This window comes from Magnolia sinica, chromosome 9 (assembly GCF_029962835.1).
Source record: "Magnolia sinica isolate HGM2019 chromosome 9, MsV1, whole genome shotgun sequence".
NCBI classification, from domain to species: domain Eukaryota; kingdom Viridiplantae; phylum Streptophyta; class Magnoliopsida; order Magnoliales; family Magnoliaceae; genus Magnolia; species Magnolia sinica.
In genome coordinates, this window is record NC_080581.1 from 72337317 (window position 1) to 72354627 (window position 17311).

Genomic DNA, 17311 nt, shown 5'->3' on the forward strand with positions numbered 1-17311 from the left:
ACCCCATTGAATTTCATGTTTGCCCCTCTCAATTTCTAGTTTGCCCCGCTCAATTTTCTGTTTGCCCTGCTGAATTTCATGTTTGCCACACTCAATTGCTAGTTTGCCCTGCTGAATTTCATGTTTGCCCTGCTCAATTTCTAGTTTGCCCCACTCAATTTCCAGTTTCTCCCGCTGAATATCATGTTTGCCACGCTCAATTTCATGTTTGCCCCACTGAATTTCATGTTTGCCCTGCTCAATTTCATGTTTGTCCCGCTGAATTTCCTGTTTGCCCCGCTCAATTTCGTGTTTGCCCCGCTCAATTTCCAGTTTGCCCCGCTCAATTTCCAGTTTGCTTCTCCAATTTGATGTTTTCTCCGCTTAATTTCCAGTTTCCACCACTGAATTTTATGTCTGCCCCGCTCAATTTCCAGTTTCCCTCGCTGAATTTCATGTTTGCCCTACTTAATTTATATTTTACCCCGCTCAATTTCTAGTTTGCCACGCATATGAATCGTTATTTTTGCAAACACAATTTTGTTATTTGCCTATGTCATATATAATTGTTATACCTGCATATGAATCGCCATGCTGACAGTGTGTAATAATAAAGCCCATTTTCTCTTCTTTTTTAGTGCAACACCGACTAAAAAATGATAGGAATTCTTCCACCGTACACGACATAGCTGCGTGACAATCCAAGCCATCTAATTTTGATTGAAATTGACCGCAAACTGATTAAAATTGACCGCGAAGTGAATGAAATGGATTTTTAACCATTGACCTGATGAAATCTTGGAAAATAATCAGGTTAATTGGCTAAAGTTGCTTCTCCTTCCCCAAAATCATATATGATACGTCAAGTAAATAATTTTAGTTTAGAACATATTCTTGTTAAATGAATAAAGAAAAAAATTATAAAAAGAGAGAAATTTTTTTATATATATGCTTATATATACATATTTATATAAATATGTATTAGAGAAAAATGTAAGTAGGTAGAATAAAGTTCTCAGGCCGTAATGGCTATGGTTATAATCCGTAGAAATAGAGAGTGCATAGACTGCACACACTACCACGGTGCTACCGCCGGTTCGGTGTATGCTGTGGTAGCCCACTATGGCTACGGTTATAGCTACGGTTTTAATCCCAGAGAGCCGCCACCAGTCTCCCTTAACAAGGACGGGTATTTTCGTCCTCAAATTCGCTGTCCGTATGAACAAGTCTAAGTTAGTATGTTAAGTTTGTTTTGATTCATGAATATCCAATGGATAAAAGGTGGGCACCACAGTCGTGAATTTCTCTTGAACTCCGGAGGAGTATCGTCCGTGGGCAGAAGCGAACCGAGCTCGGATGGGCAAAATCAACGTTTGCAATAGTACGGCCCACGGGCCTGGCCAGAGCTGTTTAAAACTCGGGTGGAAGACCAGATGGGCCGGTTCCGCCGACAACCCAGCCAGAAAGGAGACACAGCGACAAAATGATGGGAAAAGACGACTTTTACCTTTCATATTAAATCCTGGAAAACGAAATGGCGCAAAACACCAACTGCAATCTTTTTTTTCCATTTGCCATTTTCTGCTATTATTATAATAATAATACAGCCGGCCAAATCCCCGTCTGCTACCGGTCAAGCAGATCCATCCATTCCATTCCGTCGGGCCTGAATTTTTCAAACAGAGAAAAAGAAACGGTCACTCTCACTCTCGTTCACAGACGAAAAACTGACTACTTTGTAATGGCTAGAGGCTGTTTGGGTCACCATATCACTCAAGTGGAGCTGCCGCTGGTGTTTGGCAATGGGATTTCTCATCTTCTGCTCCCTCTATCTTTATCTGATCCAGCTTGCTGCTGGACAACAGACCACCGACCCTGCTGAAGGTGTCCTCACCACAACACCCTCTCTCTCTCTCTCACACACACACGCACAAACACACTCATTTGCTCTGCTTTGGATATGATATTCTTATATATATATATATTTTCTGGGCAGTGATGGCTCTGAAGGCTATGGCCGAGTACTGGAACTTGAAGAGCTGGAATTTCACTACAATGGATCCATGTGCTGAAAATGCTCCTTGGAGTGCGGAAGCTGCAAACCCGCGTCTTGCCTGCGATTGCTCTTCCTTCCCTAACAATACCTGCCACGTCACCCACCTGTGAGTCATTCCTTCTTCTCCTTGTTCATATAAGCCAGTCTCCTGAATCTTGCTCCGCGTAAATATCAGGAAGATCTATGCGAGAGATATATCAGGAGAGCTCCCAAAGTACCTGTTCCAACTGACCGAGCTTGTTGACTTGTGGGTGATCGTTCTTTCCTTCTCCTTCTTTTCTGTTTTGAAATTAGGTGTTCCTTTCTTTTCTTGGTGACTCTGTTTCTTCTTCTGTTGAGAGTGCTCAGAAAGTTTTTTACCACAGGAATCTGGGTCAGAACGTGTTGAGCGGACCAATACCTGGGGAAATTAGCCGATTCTCCAAGATGCAGTACCTGTAAGTCGTATGCTCTTCTTATTGTGATGATCACCTTTCATCGTTGTTATTTTTGAAGGTCTTGAATGATGAATTGTAGGTCTTGATGTTTTCAATGGTCTCGAACGATTATTACAGGGTCCCAATGCTTCCGAGGGCTTCGAATGGCGAATTATAGGCTCTGATGCATTAGGGCTGTAGTCTCCTGATGCACAGGCCTATATCAGTGGGGTCTATGCTTTGATGGTCCCGGCGATTGATCTAATGGGCCCTACCATATGTAAGGGGTACCCCATTAAACCTTCGGTAATAGGCCTATGAGTAGATGATTAAGAAAAATCACAAAGATCCAGTTAAAATGCCAAAGATTGGTTGGTATTATCTTCGAATAATCCCCCATCTGCTGTGGGTTCATAAAACGAATGGTCTGGATCAATGGAGCATGGGCCCCGCTTGTATGGCCTGAGTGCATCAGGACACTTTTGCATTCTGATGCATCAGGACTCTGTAACTCGTTGCCTTGAACACATCCTTCACTACTAATCTTTTGTCTTGTTGAATTACTGGAACAGGAGCCTGGGCATTAACAATCTATCAGGAATCTTGCCACCTGAGCTCGGAAATCTCACAAAACTGATTTCCCTGTAAGCAAATATTTGCTTCTATATATTGTCTACGTGGACACCATGAATTCCTTGTTGTTTGATTAGTGGATGGATTTTCTACCTTCATAAGATGTTCTTATTTGTGCTTACAGGAGTTTTAGTTCAAACAAGTTCACCGGCACTCTGCCAACGGAGCTTGGCAACCTGGCATCCCTGGAGCAGCTGTGAGCATTTGCACTTGTATTTCATTTCTGTTGGTTTTTATGGTTTGGCTTACGTCCATTACGCATGTATGACGAAGGGCAAGTATGTTTGCATTTCTGCTCCTCTTTAGCTATTTTTTACTGCCTGATCCAGGTTTACAGGGCTACTTCTGGGAGTACCTTCAAACCACAATACCCGCCCAAATTTCCTGGCCACCTGCAGCCGAAAAGGCAACTATTTTTGGAACACAGAAAGCGGATCTTGGCTGAGTGGTCTTTTTGTTTTCCTAAATAATGATTCATCCTTCCTCTTGTTTCTACCAGCTATTTTATGCATTTTTTCTTCCCTTCACTTTCTCAGTTTCTTTTCGGAAATCAGACCTGCACAACCACTATTTCTAGCCACCCAAATGCACCCCCATCTTCTTTGAATGCCATTTCAAGTCCTTGGAAAATGCAAACAGTTCTGAGGTTGGAGTGCTTTGCTGCTGTGCAACCATGACGTTCTTTCTTGGGTTCCATCTTGTGCATCAGGAGTCATCCTCTTTTTATTTTTGTAGTTTTTCTTTTCTTTTCTTTTCTTTTCTTTTCTTTTTTGGTCAGAAGGATAATTTATTAAATGCCCACTGGGTAGATCTTATCCAACAAAAAGTAGGATGATTTTTAACATTTAACAATACAGGGGGAGAGTTCCCCAACGATTCTGTTTTTTTTTTTTTTTTTTTTCTCCCAAAAAGTTCTTGTTAACTGGTGTCTGCTGCTTGCGATCTGTTGTTTGTTTAACTGTACTTTCACTACTATTAGAGAAAACTTTTTGTTAGAAATTTGTCTTATGGTCAAACACTTCGCCTCATCTGTTCAGGTACATTGACAGCAGTGGCATGAGTGGAGAGATTCCACAAGAACTTGCAAAATTGAAGTCTCTTAAGATACTGTAATTCACTCTCATTTTGTATTTGAAAATTGTAGCTGATTTCAATGATTTGGAAATATTAAGTAGTTTGTTCTGTGCTTATCTGAAAGTTGATCAAAGATAGCTTCGCTAAATCTAGAAGTATGCATTCCTAATGAAGCTAATTTCTTCTGTCACAGTTGGGCATCTGATAACCGCTTTACTGGGAAATTACCAGGATTTTTTGGAACCCTCACGGAGCTCACAGACCTGTATGCATGATGCTATTTATTCACCATAATTTCAACATTACATTCTCAGGTTTTCACAAATGTTTTAGCTAGTACATAATTGTTTCCTTTAGGCGAATTCAAGGGACACTACTTGAGGGTCCAATCCCGAGCAGCTTTTCTTCTCTAACAAAACTTGACAACTTGTAAGTATCTCAATGAAGGGGACATTAGTAGCATTAATTTCATAGTGTATGTTACTTGATACTGGACATTCTCATGACATGTTCTCAAATCAGCTATAATTTGTTAAGAAACTGATTGGCATCTTTACTAGAAAATTTAATATTGTTAGGAATAATTGGTGCTTTATCCAGAGAAAAGTAATTGCTTTCCAATACATTTGTATGTGTGCGTGTTCTTGTGCACGTATCAATATTTGCATGTGTAGGAATAATATGAATTTATAAGGCAAGCTCTTGGGACTCATATGGACCTTTTGGTGACCATCAAAAGTTTTATCTGAATAGGCTCTACTTTGGACATATCTGTCTAGTTAATTCCTGTTTGTACAGGCTTGCTCAGACATGCTATTTTGCTGTCATGTCTATGATTTGTCAAACACCTTGGAATGGGGATGGACAAACAAGCACGCGTGGTTCTTGTACTAATTTGGAATGTTGGCACGTGGACATGAAAGGTGCATGTAGATAAATGGTGATACATGTAGGTCACTTGAAGATGCATAGTGGCACATGTGGTTATGTATGTACATGTGGGCACATGTGGTGCATTCAAGGCGCTTGAAGGTCGGATGTGGCATATGTGGTACATTGGCACTTGTGGCACATGTGGTATGTGTGTATATAAAAATAGATATTCTTTTGTGTACTGTCGACGTGTGCACGGGCTGGCCTTGGCCACTTTATCAGTTTTCTAGTGTATGGGGTGAGTTGACTCGTGAATGCGTCTTCCTTAACATGGAGTCCCCACTAATTGATAGAGCTTGGAATCTATGGTTGGCTAGACATCGTAGAATCACAATGAACTGGGGAATCAAAGACTAGCCAACTTAAATGATTCCTGATATTGGTCTATTGCCGAGAATTCTGAGTAAGGTTCTCAGTGATAGAGAAGGAAGGGTTAGGCACCATTCTCCGACCGTACCAAAGTATGGTCTCTACTTTACAAGGTTTATGGATTTTTGAAGATTCATTAGTTCTATAGATACAAAATTAAATCAACTCACTATGATCATGATGCAGGACATGAAATTAAACAGGACATGCAAGGTTTCAAGGTATAGATCATACCAATTTTAAACAAGCACAAAATTCCACGTCCCACATACGATCAAACATTCAACAAGGGGAATCTATGGGGGTCCAAGCCTACACTTGTTTAGGGCTGGATCAAATAAAATTATAAACTAAACAATGCTCAAAGGAGGGTAAGATTCATCCACTCTTGCAAAGGATTGTTCCTCAATTCATAAGAGGATTTGGGTGCCAAAAAAAATGATAAATCTAATGATGGAGGGCTATGGAAGATGGTGGATGTGGGGTGTAGGAGGTGGGGATGATTTGCATGGTTGTGGCTTCGCACCACGGTAGTTAGCCCTTCGAGGAAGTGAAAGTTTCGCACCCAATTAGATCCTTCAACTCAGAGAGAGAGAGAGAAGAAAAATACAGAATTTTATTCATAAACTTCAATAAAAAAAACCTACATGGGGTTGCCTATTTATAAGAAAAACCCTAAATCCCAAAAGTCGCGCCATGCGCGCACACTATTACTTAGAGACGAAGTAACAAAAATAACAACTAATCAACGCAATCAAAACCATTCATGATGTTCCTTATAACGATAATAACCAAAACTCAAAATCCTAGATCATCTAGGGTAGTGGGCCATGATCATGAGATCCAATGGTGGAATCCTTATGATGATCGGGTCCACTCCAATGCTCCATAGCACAGCCCCCTAACTAAGAGGTCCTTCATAGAGGTCGTTGCTGATCCAAATCGATAGTGGGGCCTTCCTCCTCCTTGCGTATGTGTGTAAGGTGGGGGGCGTGCGCATACGCGTGATGTCCCCATCAGATCATGACCATAAAGATGGAGCGCTCAACATTGGTTATGACCTAGGAGGTATCTTATTTTAATAACAAATTAAAAGAATCTTTTAAAAAGATTAAAAAAAACAAATTAAAAGATTCATAGTAGCGGGTTGTATGAGAATGAATGTGATAGACAAGAAGTTTGTCACACATTGAAGATGTAAGCAGGGAAATGAGAAACCTGACACTCTTAAGGAAAGGGAAGGTCGGATTTTCATATCCTGACCCTACTTTGCTTGATCATGATATGAAACATGCATCATAGTGCATATAGAAGACTTCATAGTGCATCAGATATTGACATATTGTAAGCGCTCTTTTTTGATTATTATTATTATTTTTGTTTTGTTTTTGTTTTTTTAAAGAAACTTTATTGCTTGGAGCTCCTCCGAGGACAAAACTAACTGGGGATTAAAACTTTTTTTTTTTGAGGGGTTCCACTACTTTATTTGAAAACTAGTCCCTCTGGGGATTTTATTTGAGATAACTCTGCTTGGGATGGTGATTTGCCGATTTTCCCAAGGGTTCCTCTGAACTGACTATATATATATCTTTTTAATTTTTGTGATTTTCTCGAGCCTTTATTTGAACGACAGGTTTTTCGGGGTCGTGTTTCAGCATCCCTCGGAATGGCTTTATTGGGCCCGCATTTTCTTTTCTTCTCTTTTTTTTTTTTGGATTTTTGGGCATCTTTGCGATCGCCATTGCATTTTCCTTTCATGCGGTGTAGTTGTGGATACTTTTGATTGTGACCGTGTGCACTGGCTAATTTGTTCGTAAAAAAGCACCACAACTTATTTTTTGTAAATTCTTTATTTGGGAATTATTTATCGTTATTAAATTTTTTGGGGACACAAATTTCTGTTGGCATGTGTGGGCTGAATTGGGTCAGGTCAATTTGACCCGACTGATTGCTATCGTTGGAATTGGCCTTTGTAAGCCGACATTTCATTGTCCACTTGTCGCGGCTAGCAGCCTTCTCTCTCTTTATTTTCCTCAAATGGTAGCCATCATCTCTTTATTTTCCTCAAATGGCATCCTTCTCCATTTTCTTCCTCACTTGAGTTCTCAAAACCCATCATCTCTACGCCATTTTGTGCTCGCCGATTGCCAGATTTGACCCTTTCTTTGAATCTCCTCTTCCTCCTCTCCCATCTTAGGTATTTTCTAAAACTTTCCATTTTAATTCGAGTAAGAAACATGCATGGTTTTCTATTCATAAGCGAGCTTTGTTCTGCAATGATCATGGCCTGTTTCAACGATCTGAACTATTGAAAATGTAGGGGACTCACTTTGGTATGCGTGGGTACCCTTTTGGTGTGAAACAACTCCTCTTGCCCTTGATTGGGGCCGATGCATTGTGGTCCCCACCTAGTGATGATAGGATTATCTTGGTCCCCTTTTTCAATTGCGCGGATCCCTAATATCCTTCTGTTCTTATTACGATTCTTTTCGATGGTTGGATCGTGTACTTAATGACGAATTTGTCGGTGTATCGATTTGGACCGTCGAGATGTGAATTGGCCCACTTGAGTGCCTTTGTAGGGCTCTTATGCGATACTTATGTATTGTATGGTTCAGATCGGGCGCATTGATTGGATTGTCTTTGGTGGGCCTCCTCTCTTATGGGGCTTGCCCACAACGTGGATAACATGCATTCTTTTTGGTACGCACCCGTTGATCTTTGCCTTGCAGGATGTCTTGTAGTGGTAAGGAGGCTTTATAGGCTTCTTCTAGTTGCTCGATTTCCTTTTGAGGCGCCCCCAAGCTTCATGGTGATGATCCAACCTTTATCCCTCGAGACGTGGGTGCACTTGTCTCATCTTGCTTGCCAATGCTATGCCCCTTGATTGCGCTTTCGTGGTTTGTGCTAAAATTGAATGATTGGATTGAGTCGCGGCATGTGCCACTTTAGGTGGTCTTGGCCCGCTCCCCCTTTGGTTGCTTGCTCACGGTTGGGATGAGTTCCATGAGTAACAACTTGTTGATTGTGTTCTTGGAGAGATGGTAGGCCAATATGCATACTTTCTACCTGCGATTCGGGGGCTGGGGGATCACTCCATTGGACGTTTGGATCTAGATGGGTCTTCCCATGACTTGCGCTTTGCTGCCTGCTGATGAGGACATGCTTGTCCTAGACTTAAGAGACACACTCTTCGTGGGTGTTGCGGTTTTCCTGAGGTGATTTTTGTCCTTACTCTTGTTTTCTCTTGATGTCTCTTCTACAATGTATTCCATAACGGTAACAATGGCCACAACAGCCACCATCGTTACCATTATGATACGACCATAGATGCTTTTTTTTTTTTTTTTTCTTGAAAGAATCTGTTTTGGCCCCACTATGGGCTGTTACGAGCCGTTACAACTTGTAAAGTGTAACGGCTAGCACCGTCCTGGACGAATTGCTTGGATGCTCGAGTAGTAGGGCCTGAGGCAATAGCGTCTCATTTGGCAATGGAAGCATATCACCACTGGGGGGTGGCTTAGGGTGTTGTGCATGAGGATGGTAGTTGGAGGACAATGACACGAATAGCGAGGATATTGGTACTTCTTCAACTAGTTCCTCAAAGTCTTCAGTTATTCTTAGGGCGAGTCAATACATTGATCCTGACTTCTTGTGGTTGACACATGGACATCCACCATCCAAGATGTCTCACCAGAACCATCTGAAGCATATCCTGCTTATGTAAGTATTTGGATTTGGACTTGTGACTCCAATAGGTGTAGGAATCAGGCACTTGACTCGGCCATTTGCCATCTTTGGTTTTCAGGCCAATCACCTGGGTTCCAGACTCCTTATGATAGCGAATACTAGAAACTTGCCCCTAAGCTTTAACAGAGTCAGAAAGAACTTTTGCATCGAGACAGTTATCTTCACACTGCTTCATACTGCCCATATTTATATTCACTGCTTTTTTGCTCTTTCTTTTGTCCATTTTTACCCACAGTGCCCTTTCGGATTTTCACCATGTTTGGCCTGCTCGTCATTTTTGTCGTCTTTACAAGGTTTCACTACGTCTTGGGTATTTGATCTTGCTTGCTTCTTGGCAGCCATGCCCTTCTGCCGCTAGCACTTTTTCGAGTTTTCATCAAGTCCATTGTATGCCTATTATTATTAGTATTATTTTTTTAAAAAAAACTTGAGTTGCCCTTTTGGGTTTTCACCTCACCCATTCTGCTTAGGCACTTTTTTTCTTTTTAATTATTCTTTCTTAAATAATGGTTAGCGCAATTCCTTTGTTGTGGTCAAATGAGGAGGGTTCTTTCCACCTTTATTGCTGGGTATGATTGCAAAACATCTTGAGAAGGAACTTGACTATCTTGAGGGGGTTTGTTGTATGGAGCGTGGAATTTATTGGAATGTGTCCATGGGCTTTGATTGCTTTGATTTTTTTCCTTGGCGCTTTTTTTATTTTTTTTATTTTTTAAAATTTAATTTTTAAATTTTTTTTTTTTTACACGAGCTATTAACTTTTGCTTTCTTTTCCTCTCTCTCTCTCTCTCTCTCTATATCTTTGTAAATGTCATTTTTTTTTTTAAATTTATTTTTTGTTAACCTGGGGACACTTACGGGGAACTGAGAACGAGATGGTCATGGTCAGTCTTCCTTACTAGCTATAGTCATACTCGTTGACGTTGGCAAGTCAGGCTACCTGTGATAGGCTTTCACATGATTGGCTTAGGAAGATCCTCGCCCCTTATGTTGGTGAGATGGAGGGCTCCACTTAGAAGCACTTCTTAGACAACAAATGGGCTACCCCATGCGGGCTTGAATTTGTCCGTTGGCTCTAGCAAACGAGATGGGAGGATCCATTTTAACACCATGTTCTCACAATGAAGCTTTTCTTTCGGACCCGCTTGTTGTAAGTTTGAGCTATCCTTTTCTGATAGCATTGAGAATGGCGTATTGCATGCATGCTCCTCATTTGTTAGATCCAGCTGGGCTTGTTGCCATTCGCCTTCATTGACCTAAGCTCTCCATCAATATTCACAATGATGGAATCTCTACTTCGACTTGTAGGATTGCCTTCATTCTATATGTCAGCTTGCAGGGAGTTGCACCCGTAGTAGATCATACAGATGTTCAGTATGCCCAGAGTGCGTGTGGATGCATTTCAGAATAGTCACGATAGGTTTCGACCATCTTCTCGAGTATTTAATTGAGCATATTGTTTTTTTTTTGAAAGATGAAAGATGATTGCATTAAATGAAAGAAAACTAGAACAAAGAAAAACAAAAGAAACCAGAAAACAGAAAGAACATAGAGAAGAAAAACAGAGGAAAAAAAAAGAAAAAGAAAACAGAAAAGACAAAAAAGCAGAAAAACTGAGAATGAATGATCCGCTGAGATAGCAGATTAGAACAGCATCAGCTCATGCCCCTAAAAACAGTAAATCCGCGTTCTTCAGCGCGTCAACTTGTGTGGCCCACTCTATCAGGGCCTTCTTCGCCTTCGAGGACACATACTGAGCGGAATGAGCCTCATCCCTGAAGCATCTGTTGTTGCGTTCTTCCCAAACAAACCACCAGATGGCAAGCATCGCCGTCCTCCAAATCTTAGTTCTTTCTTTGCCCATACGAACACCATGCCACACTTGAAGGAAAGAATCCACCCTCTTAGGAAAACAGTAGCTGACATAGAAACAGTGCAGGAAATCGGCCCAAATGTGGGAGATAAAAGAACACTGCACCAATAAGTGATCCCTGACGCTTGCAGCACAAGCAGATGTTCGGAAGAATCATCCCTTTTATCTGCAAATTGTCGATGGTCAGGATCTTCCTTTTCCCCGCCAGCCAACCAAAAGCCACAATTCTGGGAGGGGAGGCATACTTCTATAAAGAAGCCTCTCCTCTGGGCTGATTTTGGTATCTGATAGAAGAGATGAATCTATAGAAAGAGGATCTTGTTGGCAGCCCAAACCTCACCATTCATTGGTGGGTGATAGGGACTTGACTGGTGCCTTTTGATCTTGAGCTCCTCGAAGAAGTTGTCTATCTTCCGATTTATGAAGGGTGTCCCGTTGTCCGCGATGATGGCATGTGGGACTCTATGGTGGCGGTTGATGATGTTGTTCTTCATGAACTTCACCACGTGTGGTACTGCAATGGTAGTGTAATACGCTACCTACACCCATTTTTTGAAATAATTGACTTATGAGTATGTACTCATAACCATTAGATGCCTTTGGTTTTACTTTCCTGATGATGTCGATACCCTCAGAGAACGACTTGAGGGTTGTCAAGGTCGTCGAGCTCAGAAGCTTGCGCATGGATTCGGTTGGTGTGCTGCTGACATTTGAAGTATTTCCTGATATGCTGGCAACAATCTGTCTTCATTGTTAGCCAATAATAACCTAGCCATAGAATCTTCTTTGCAATCATGTGTCCGTTCATGTGCAGTCTACAGATACCTTTGAGGTCTTGACATGATTTTGGCTGCTTGTGTTTCTTCCACGCATCGTAGTAGGACCTAATTGAAAGATCACTTGTATAGGGCACCACCATGACGCAGCGATCTTTATGCTTGGCATTTTCAGGCTACGTTTGGTCTTCCAGATATTGCTTGATGTTAGCGTACCATGGGCAATTATCACATGACGCTTCGGGTTTCGGTACTGCATGCTCTTAGTCTCCGGTCTCAATTTACACCACCCAATCCCCTTTGCTCTACAAACAATAAAAAAGGCTTGGTTAAAATTTCCTTAAGAATATAATGAAAGACAAAAAAATAAAATAAAATCAGAAAACCATTTTTTTTTTTTTTTTGGATATTTGGCAAAATTTCCAATATTTTCGGAAATGGGACCAATGCACTTAAGGTATCATTGATGCATTATGATACATAGCGATACATAGTGGTACATTGCGATATTATCGACCGATACTGGGAAGTTTCCCAACTAAAGCCTAGTAGCGCATCGATATTGTGTGATTCCACTAATATCGGCCGATATATTGGTTGATGATACTACAGTCTTTGCTTATACCTGACCTAGTGGCAATTTTAACTGGTCTGTAAACATGTGAATGGACTAATGAAAAAGGAATTGAACTATACTTTTCCACACGTTAGAAGAGTAACACGATGATGTTTACTCAACTCACACACTTCACACTCTAGAAATGATACTAACAACAAAGAAGGAATAACGCGTTTGAGAATCTTTAAGGGTGGATGACCGAATCTTCTTTTGAGTAAATCCAGGAGGAGAAGGCTTATAAATTTCCTCAGTCAAATCACTATTTAAGAAGGCGTTCTTAACATCAAATTGGTGCAATGGGCAATTTAGATTAGCGACAAGAGAAATGATAGCACGAAATGAGTTCATCTCAGCAACATGAGCAAATGTTTAAAATAATCCGCAACAAATGTTTGTGTAAACACTATAGCAAGTTAGCAACAAGATGGGCTTTATTTCTGGCTATACTGCCAATAGGGGGGGTATTTAAGAGCATATCCAACGACAACCCACTGGAGTCTTCCCAACAGGTAAAGTAGTCATCTACCATGCACGATTCTTCTCAAGAGAAGCCATCTCCTCCTGCATAGCTTGATGTCACAGAGAAGAACTTGGAGTCTCTTTATAATTTTTAGGAATAGTCTAAGAAAAACACTCTAAAGTAGAAACAATGGACTTTTGTTCAAGAGATAAGGAATTATAGGAAGAAAATGTTGAATTTGGATGAGCAACACATTGTCTTTTAGCTTTTTTGACAGTAATATGCAGATCAAGAGATGAATCTAAATATGGATTAGAATAAATGGGCAATTGAGTAGGAGTACCCTGTGGTGGACTGTGGGAAAACTGTTGTTTGAACATTCCTTCTTTCATACACCTTCAAACGAGGTTTAGTTGCCTGAGAACCATGAACCACTTGTAACATCATTGGGTGGAGAACATGCCTTTGGAACAGAAAGAATTGGATCAGAGTCAATAGCATGTATAGGAAGAACCATTGATTGGTGTTCTTCATGATCTCTCAAAAAATATGGAACATTTTTAAGAAACTTGACATCCATAGAAACATAACAATTTTAGCTGACTGGATCAAGAGACCTATAGCCTTTTGGAAACCTGAGTATCTTAAGAAAACACCTTTAATAGCCTGATATGGCAATTTATTTCGATGATGATCTGTATTGAAAACATGACAAATACACCCAAAAACTCGTAATGGAATTTCAGGAATCGAGTAGAATGCTGAGAAATATTGAATAGGAGACCGTGTCTCAAGAACTTTAGTAGGTAAACGATGAATTAAATAACATGCAGTGGGGACAATATCTGACCAAAGATACTTGGGAACAAACATACCAATAAGAAGAGACAAGTAATTTCTAGAAGATGTATATTTTTTCTTTCAGTAATACCATTTTGGTGGTGGGTGATATGCACAAGTAGTTTAAGAATTTATGCCATGCGCCTAAAGGTAAGACAATATAAAATGAGAAAGATATTCCTTTGCATTATCAATATGAAGGGTTTCAATATTTATATTAAACTGATTTTTAACCAAAGCATGAAACACTTTGATGATTGAACCAACCTCACCTCTATGTTTCATTAAATAAATTCATGTCATATAAGAAGCATCATCAATGAAGGAGACAATATTTAAATCTATTAGAATTAATTGGAATCGGTCTCATACATTAGATGAACTAACGAAAAAATATTATTTAACTTTTTTTCACTGATAGATAAACAGACCTATGATGTTAAGGCAAAACACTGGCTTCACATTGAAAATTCTTGATATCATTAGACTCAACTAAGTGATGCAACAAAGAGTATAGAACTGAATTAGAAGGATGACCAAAATGACAATGTAAAAGATAAAGATCCTCCTTCGTAATAGTAGACACTCACTAAACTGACTTAAAGAATTCAATGTTTCCTTCTTCCTTGTTCCTTCCTCTCTTGATCTTTCTATCTTCTAGGGCTTTTGTGAATTGGGATTTGATTACTATTTTGAACTTTGTTTTGATCCATATTGTGTGGATTCCATATGGCCTCACCATCAAGGTTTGAGAGAGTTGATTCAATCAACTTTAAGATTGGAGAGATTTATTGTTCATTCTAAAAATCTTGGATTGCAGATTACAAACCATAAACTTAAGTCCAGTAATTATCTTCAATGGTTGAAAGCAGTTACGATTTTTTTTTTTTTTTTTTAATTATAAATTTTTAAGAGAGATCAAAATTTATTAGAATGCCCACCAAAAGGCAAGAAAAGATAAGAAAACAAAAAGGAGTAAAAAGAAGCAGCCTTAACTGCATATACATGAGGAGCCCAATTGTTAACAAGCCCCCAAACTATTTTTATCACTCCATTCACTGTGGACCTCCCGTTTCTATGGCACTGCTCATCCATTCTTTCCACATAGCCCAAAGAATAGACATAATGAGGTAATTCAGATGTTTATTAGAGGAAAACAGAAGTTAGGTTATACAGATGGCAATATATTGTGACTTACGATGTCAAATCCTTCTTATGGAGATTGGAAATCAAATAACTTGCTCGTCATGTCCTAGCTTTTGAATTCTATGGAACTAGAAGTTAGTGAAGGCATTTTCTTGTCATCTGCTACCCCTGAGATTTTGTTGACTGCTCATGAATCACATGCCGATAAAAATAATATGGCTCTGATACCATGTAATGTAGAAAAGCTTTGAAAGAAGGGAAAGACCATTTGTTGGACGTCCAACCCCTAAAGTATTTATAAGATAAAACATGCCAAATTACATTGAATACTCCTATGTAGAAGGGCAAAATAGGAAACAAAAAAAACCTAACAATAACATAAAACTAATAGGCCTAAAGGCCCACAGCCCAAACTAGGGGCCCATAGCAGCCCATATATAATTGTAACAGTACTCCACTTGGTTTTGTTGCAATACATCTATAGTTAACCAACATACTGACCTTTGATGGACATCTATGCAATTTGTGAGCAGAAACTTAGGAGAAGGTATAAGTGAGTATATTGCCAAATTTCACGCATAAACTAATGCACATCACAAGGAGAGGGTTTTTAAATGTGCTTTGGCCAAAAGGAAAGGTGTTCAGTGGGGCCAAAACAAGTTGATATCTGAGAAGATTGGTCCTTGGGAGACCTTGTTGAAATTAAACAACGATGCTTATGAAATAGAATTATGGGTTGTTTTGGCCATCTTCCACATCTTTAGCGTTGTCAATCTATTTGACTTTGGTGAATTCCCTAACATGCAAGACGAGGTTGTTGCTGATACAAGAGAGCAATTTCTGAAGAGGTAGGACAAGATAGAAGTTTGACAAATTAAAATGGGAACTGTGCGCCAAGGAAGTATTGGCATTATCTTGGAAAAATGGAGAAACACATCATTTGAAGGATACATGGAGCTCCCCGAAAGCTCTATTGTCTGGATGTGTGATCCCTATGGGGGTTTCTAGTCATATTTTCTCTAGAAATTTCTAGGATTCTAGATATAGTATTCAAATTAAGTAGGTCTCTTAATTTCAAGTCAAGGTAAAGTTAGTTTTCAAATTCCAAGTTTGCTTGGTTAGCAACTTGGCTTATTATGGGAAGCCTTTTGTTTGATAGTTGGTCAAAGATTAGTTAGAGTTGGTCTCTGATTAAGATAAGAAGGTTGTAGAGAAGTCCTTCAGAAACTTTTCAGTTAGTTACAAAAAGGAAGTTAACGTTTGACTATGAAAGTAGAGAAATACATTAATTTTGGTTTACTGCAATACAATATTTGCTGGAATATTTGGAAATTTGAGGACCGTCCTAATAAAATGATCATTAGCATAGTCGTATGATCTTTTCCCTTTTTTCAAATGACCTTTGACCTCTCGTCCTTTGAAACTGGACTTTCTATTATTTTCACTGGTTTATGTATTGGTATCTAACCATGTATCACACCCTTGGGATATGAAAATATTGTGGGAAACATCTTGAAATGTCACATGCATTGCATAATTTAGAACTTAAAAGACACATGATTAGACAATTAAAACTCGAAACATCATAAAAAAATGTATAATGGTTTTCCGGTGTTCAAGGGACAAAACTATGTGCTGTTGGGCATAAAATCACAATTTTCTTATCTTTGGGGTTCAGGCCCAAAATTCTTCTTCAACTGTGATTTCTCCACCAATCTAGTGTTTTTATACGAATCAATTCAAGTGTCTAGTAGAGTTGTTAATCCACATCTAGGAACATGTTCTGCAAAAAAAATCAGCCAAAAAGCTTCTTTCTTTAATTATTATTATTATTTTTATTAATGCCCAACAATATATGTTGTATTGCTCAATGCTTGCGAAATATCACGAGCATTGCATGATACAATGTAAATTTTTAACAGAGTCCTTACCGATATCTTATTATCAATTAAATATCACTATTTATTGGCCTGTGTTGATGATAATATTGTTGATACATTGTGATGAGGACATCTGAGCACCATACCAAAGGAGGAGGGTTGAGCTAGTCTCCTTGTGACTAGACGACCATTACATGGGGCCCACTTGACTTAATTCACATTCCTATCCATGTTGAAGACCCACGTGCATGTTCGTGCATATTTGAATATACCACACTGGGAAGATGCACATGAGTTGCATATAAGAGCTTGATGGATACATCGGACCGTTGGATCGAGTAGACACGATGATCGGACCGTTAGATCATCATCATTAGACATCTTGATCATGGACCTCCTTAGGCCACGAAATAGTTTAGTTGTTTAGAATATTTACATGCTTCGTTATTTTTTGTATAGCTTATATTTGTGTTGACATTAGGTAGTTAGGAACAACTTTTAATTTTT

The 17311-nt window shown here is 39.5% G+C and overlaps 1 protein-coding gene across 3 annotated transcripts in view; it reads left to right on the plus strand.

Moving 5' to 3' along the window:
* The first annotated feature begins 1440 nt into the window (after positions 1-1440).
* LOC131255654 (probable LRR receptor-like serine/threonine-protein kinase At1g56130) overlaps positions 1441-17311 on the plus strand; it is a 72156-nt gene continuing 56285 nt past the window's right edge. Inside the window, exons 1-9 of one of the 3 annotated variants that reach the window (XM_058256440.1) lie at positions 1441-1863; positions 1976-2141; positions 2211-2282; positions 2401-2472; positions 3024-3095; positions 3209-3280; positions 4122-4193; positions 4352-4423; positions 4516-4587. In XM_058256440.1, coding sequence (XP_058112423.1) covers positions 1782-1863; positions 1976-2141; positions 2211-2282; positions 2401-2472; positions 3024-3095; positions 3209-3280; positions 4122-4193; positions 4352-4423; positions 4516-4587 — 752 coding nt within the window. In that variant the 5' untranslated portion in view covers positions 1441-1781. The remainder of the gene's footprint in view (positions 1864-1975; positions 2142-2210; positions 2283-2400; positions 2473-3023; positions 3096-3208; positions 3281-4121; positions 4194-4351; positions 4424-4515; positions 4588-17311) is intronic. The other 2 variants (XM_058256438.1, XM_058256437.1) reach the window with 2 other exon arrangements.